The sequence below is a fragment of the Salmo salar genome, chromosome 02 (genome assembly GCF_965601325.2).
Source record: "Salmo salar chromosome 02, fSalSal1, whole genome shotgun sequence".
In the NCBI taxonomy this organism is placed as follows: domain Eukaryota; kingdom Metazoa; phylum Chordata; class Actinopteri; order Salmoniformes; family Salmonidae; genus Salmo; species Salmo salar.
In genome coordinates, this window is record NC_138292.1 from 92,598,707 (window position 1) to 92,604,324 (window position 5,618).

Consider the following 5,618-nt stretch of genomic DNA (forward strand, 5'->3'; position numbering starts at 1 on the left):
CACATGCAGAGTGTGCGGAAGCAAGGCATACATTCCTAAATGGGGATCGGCCCCAGTCTCCTGGTAAAACACCAGAACCCTCACCCTACAGCATTTATGTTCATTTTGAGAAAGTAGCACTACAGTCTCCGGGTAAAAAACTACTTTTGGGTAAAAAAGACGTGACACCTGTCTATGAATTTGAGAGGTTACATTGATGCTCCAGATACTCAACTAGTCTAAAGCAGACCAGTTTTATTGCTTCTTTAATCATAACAACAGTTTTCAGCTGTGCTAACATCATTGCAAAAGGGTTTTCTAATGATCAATTAGCCTTTTAAAATGATAAACTTGGATTAACTAACACAACGTGCCAATGGAACACAGGAGTGATGGTCACTGATAATGGGCCTCTGTACGCCTATGTAGATATTCCATTAATAATCAGCCGTTTCCAGCTACAATAGTCATTTACAACATTAACAATGTCTACACTGTATTTCAGATCAATTTGATGTTATTTTAATGGACAAAAAATTGCTTTCTTTTAAAAACAAGGTTATTTCTAAGTGACCCTAAACTGTTGAACGGTAGTGTACATCTACATCCTCCCATGTCGCTGAACCACTGATCAATAACTCCCTATTACAGGAAAAAACACTATTTCCATTGGTTGTTAGTACTGTACTGACCTCTCGTCCTCTGTCTCTCTCGTACTCTGCCTTGTGTATTTATCTTCAAAATATTCTTATAGTCCAAACATAGAACCAAATAGACTTCCCAAAAATAATATGGCATTTACTTTATTTCACATTTATTTAATCAGATATGTCAATTGAGAACCAATACGCATTTACAATGACAATCTGAATGAAGAAATACTAATATCAATCTATTTAATAATTAACAGGTTTGAAACATCCCAATTATATAGTGAACAACATTTAGGGGTTTACACTTGCATTCAATCAATCTTAAGTTCATAATGAAAACATTTATTTTTACTCTTTTAATCCGATTTTCGACATGATCATGTCTTGAGCTGGAAAAAACATGTAGACCTATTTTTCAGTATGATTTTATTCATACAATATGATTTAATGTAGCATGAACAAAAACACAATTTCTCAATCAAAAACATAAGTCAGAACACAGCCTCTCTATTCTCTCATGTGATTTCAGGTCCTCTGACTGGGAAAATGTCTTTTCACAATGAGAGCAGTGGTATGTCTTCTCCTCCTGTGTATTAGTATGTTGGAAAGGCTTTTCTCCTGTGTGTGTTCTCTCATGCTTTTTCAAGCTCCCTAACCGGGTAAAACCCTTTTCACATCGGGAACATTTGTAAGGCTTTTCTCCTGAGTGTATTCTCTCATGCGCTTTCAGGCTCCCTCGATGGGTAAAACTCTTTTCACAATTGGAACAGTGGTAAGGCTTTTCTCCTGTGTGTATTCTCTCATGCTCCTTCAGGCTCGCATACCATCTAAAATTCCTTCCACAGTGGGAACAGTGATAAGGCTTCTCTCCAGTGTGTCCCCTCTCATGTGTTTTCAGGCTCCCTAACTGAGTAAAACTCTTTACACAGTGGGAACAGTGGTACGGCTTCTCTCCAGAGTGTATTCTCATATGTATTTTCAGGTTCCCTAACCCAGTAAATATCTTTCCACACTGAGAGCAGTGGTAGGTCTTCCTATCTTCTGTGTGTATTTCTTCATGTTGTTTCAGGTACCGTAACTGGGTAAACCTCTTTCCACACTGGGAACATTGGAAACTCTTTTCTCTTGTGTGTGTCCTCTCATGCTCTTTTAGGTTCCCTAACTTGGTAAAACTCTTTCCACAGTGGGAGCATTCGTAAGGGTTTTCTCCTGTATGCGTTCTCTCATGTACTTTCAGGTTCCTTAACCACTTAAAACTCTTTCCACACTGGGAACAGTGGTGTTGTTTCGCTGGTTTGGGCGTCTCTGGGTCTGGTTCCCCTGAAGGAGTCTCCCCGCTGTCAGAGTGACAGTCTGGTCCCTCTCCTACCAAAGACAAACAGAGTATTTAGTTAAATATTAAACAGAGAACTGAATTAAACCTCCATAAAATAAAACTGTCTTCCTGTGAGGCTAGATTCCTCAAAAACCTGAAGTCAGTTTTCAGAACATGACATAATTTAATAAAAACTTGGTGGCGGCCCTAATAATAATAATAATGTAGAACATAAAATCTAATCTTTCTCACATGTTTATAGGCTGAGCAGAGCTCTATAATAGGGAAAGGGAAATACCTAGTCAACTGAATGGATTCAACTGAAAAGTGTGTCCCGTATTTAACCCAACCCCTCTGAATCAGAGAGGTGTGGGGGGCTGCCTTAATAGACATCCACATCATCGGTGCCTGGGGAACAGTGGGTTAACTGACTTGCTCAGGGGCAGAATGACAGCGTTTTTACCTTGTCAGCTCGGGGATTTGATCCAGCAACCCTTCGGTTACTGGCCCAACGCTCCTACCTGCCAGTCTACATAATGTCGTATTTTAGGCTGAGCAGAGCTCTATAATAATAGATAATGTCATGTTTATAGGCTGATCAGAGCTGTATAATAATAGATAATGTCATGTGTATAGGCTGAGCAGAGCTCTATAATAATAGATAATGTCATGTTTATAGGCTGAGCAGAGCTCTATAATAATAGATAATGTTATGTTTATAGGCTGAGCAGAGCTCTATAATAATAGATAATGTCATGTTTATAGGCTGAACAGAGCTCTATAATGATAGATAATGTCATGTTTATAGGCTGATCAGAGCTCTATAATAATAATGTCATGTTTATAGGCTGATCAGAGCTCTATAATAACAGATAATGTCATGTTTATAGGCTGAGTAGAGCTCTATAATAATAGATAATGTCATGTTTATAGGCTGAGCAGAGCTCTATAATAATAGATCATGTTTATAGGCTGAGCAGAGCTCTATAATAATAGATAATGTCATGTTTATAGGCTGATCAGAGCTCTATAATAATAGATAATGTCATGTTTATAGGCTGAGCAGAGCTCTATAATAATAGATCATGTTTATAGGCTGAGCAGAGCTCTATAATAATAGATAATGTCATGTTTATAGGCTGATCAGAGCTCTATAATAATAGATAATGTCATGTTTATAGGCTGAGCAGAACTCTATAATAATAGATAATGTCATGTTTATAGGCTGAGCAGAGCTCTATAATAATAGATCATGTTTATAGGCTGAGCAGAGCTCTATAATAATAGATAATGTCATGTTTATAGGCTGAGCAGAACTCTATAATAATAGATAATGTCATGTTTATAGGCTGAGCAGAGCTCTATAATAATAGATCATGTCATGTTTATAGGCTGAGCAGAGCTCTATAATAATAGATAATGTCATGTTTATAGGCTGAGCAGAGCTCTATAATAATATATATTACTATTTCAGTCAATGTTATAGGCTGCAGTTGATCCATTGTTATTAACGTTTTGTTGGTGGCCCACTTCATCTCTAAAGTAATAATTACCATCTTTTCTAAATGATAATTATTTAGTTTAGCCTTTCCTTGAAATGGCTATTTTGCCCATGTTTTTGTCGACTAACAAACGTTTGCTAATATGTTCAGTCTCCCCAAAACGCTTGTCCTTTTAATATGTTCAGTCTCCCCAAAACACTTGTCCTTTTGCTAATATGTTCAGTCTCCCCAAAACGCTTGTCCTTTTGCTAATATGTTCAGTCTCCCCAAAACGCTTGTCCTTTTGCTAACATGTTCAGTCTCCCCAAAACGCTTGTCCTTTTGCTAATATGTTCAGTCTCCCCAAAGCGCTTGTCCTTTTGCGAATATGTTCAGTCTCCCCATAACACATGTCCTTTTGCTAATATGTTCAGTCTCTCCATAACACGTGTCCTTTTCATGTCAATAATGATTCGTATTTTATGTATTTCTCCAATATTATTTAGAAATCTGCGTTTGCTGGTATACACACTCCACGCAAGGCCTACAATAGACACAAGTCAAAAGTTTCATTTATAACTTGTTTGCCATTCTGTGAGACAATTAAGTTGTGATTTTGAGGTGGGGGGCGGGACTCTGATGGTATACACATGTTACAGTTCAGCAATAAGACCAGAGGAAGTGTGGTATATGGCCAATGTAGCATGGTTAAAGACTGTCCTTATGCACAACGCAATGCAGAGTGCCTGGATACAGAACTTAGCCGTGGTATATTGGCCATATATCACAAACCAGAGGTGGCTTATTGCAATTATAAACCAAAGTAATCAGAACAGTAAAAATACATATTTTGTCATACCCGTGGTATACGGCCTGATAAACCATGGCTGTCAGCCAATCAGCATTCAGGGCTTTAATCACCCATTTTAAAATGTAGCTTTAACATTATATTATAACATAAATTCCTATAGTACAGAACAACATTTTCAAGTATAGAATTTCAGTATACTGCTTTAAAACAACACATTCGTTCAAAACCTTTGGACAGTTAGAGCCCGTTTTTAAGACAGTACTTACTGGTGGTAATCAGATCTCCTGACTCCTCTGTCAATATGACAGTAATCTCTCCCTCTTTCTCCTCCTTCACTCCAAAAACAGCATCCTCCTCTTTCTCTTCCTCCTCTTCTTTTACTGAAACATCCTCCTCTTTCTCTTCCTCCTCTTCTTTTACTGAAACATCCTCCTCTTTCTCTTCCTCCTCTTCTTTTACTGTAACATCCTCCTCCTCTTTCACTGAAACGTCTTTCTCTTCTTCTTTCACTGTAACAGCCTCACCCTCTACTTCTTGTTTAACTGTAACATCCTCCTCTTTCTCTTCCTCCTCTTCTTTTACTGTAACATCCTCCACTTCTTTTACAGTAACATCCTCCTCTTTCACTCTGAACACGTCTTCCTCTTCTTTCACTGTAACAGCCTCTCCCTCTACTTCTTGTTTTACTGTGACATCCTCCTCTTCCTTCTCCTCTTTCACGACAATGTTCAGCCCCAGAGCTTCTTTCTCCGTCCAACAGACCTCTTCTTTAGCAGGCGAGGAATACAGCAGTGAGCTCATGGTCGGGGATGTTAGCTAGCTAGCTAGTTAGCATGAGCGACTAGTTTAGTGCTAGGCTAACTTATCAAGCCAGCTAGTTGACTAACAATGTACCTATAACATTTAAATGGGGGCAATTAACTAGATGTCAGAAGTATATTTAAAACACAGAGGCAAATATGCACAGAAACAGTCTAAATGTTTCGGCTGTTGGCTACCAAGGTGGCTGACTCGTTGTTGTTGATCCGTTCCGTCCACTAGATTATACGTCACGCTCGCAGCGTCGCCTGAAAGACGCACATCGTCGTCTGCTGACTGGAGGGAAACGCAGTTATGATTGTTTTTTTTGTTGCACACAAATGTATTTTTCATTCCTTTCATGAAATAATAATATTATATTGAGACGTTCAAATAGAGCACTGCATATTTTAAGTGAGAATTTAAAACATACTGTCATTCACATCTGTATTTAAGGCAGTTTCATATTCATTCATTAATTTGGTCACTGCGCTCAATGCAATGGCACTTACAAATGTAGATCCTTCAAACACCCCCAAACAGGGAAACAGATCCCAATCACAGGTGTTATCAGGTGCACC

General features: G+C 38.4%; 1 protein-coding gene across 1 annotated transcript; it reads right to left on the bottom strand.

Annotated features, from left to right (window-relative positions):
- Positions 1-461: 461 nt before the first annotated feature.
- LOC123732802 (uncharacterized) lies at positions 462-5,273 on the bottom strand. The gene is made up of 2 exons (XM_082968288.1): positions 4,506-5,273; positions 462-1,997 (listed from the first exon to the last, which is right to left on the bottom strand). Exons 1-2 carry the CDS (start codon positions 5,038-5,040, stop codon positions 1,111-1,113), a joined length of 1,422 nt encoding a protein of 473 aa, XP_082824414.1. The 5' UTR covers positions 5,041-5,273; the 3' UTR covers positions 462-1,110.
- Between the last annotated feature and the right edge of the window lie 345 nt (positions 5,274-5,618).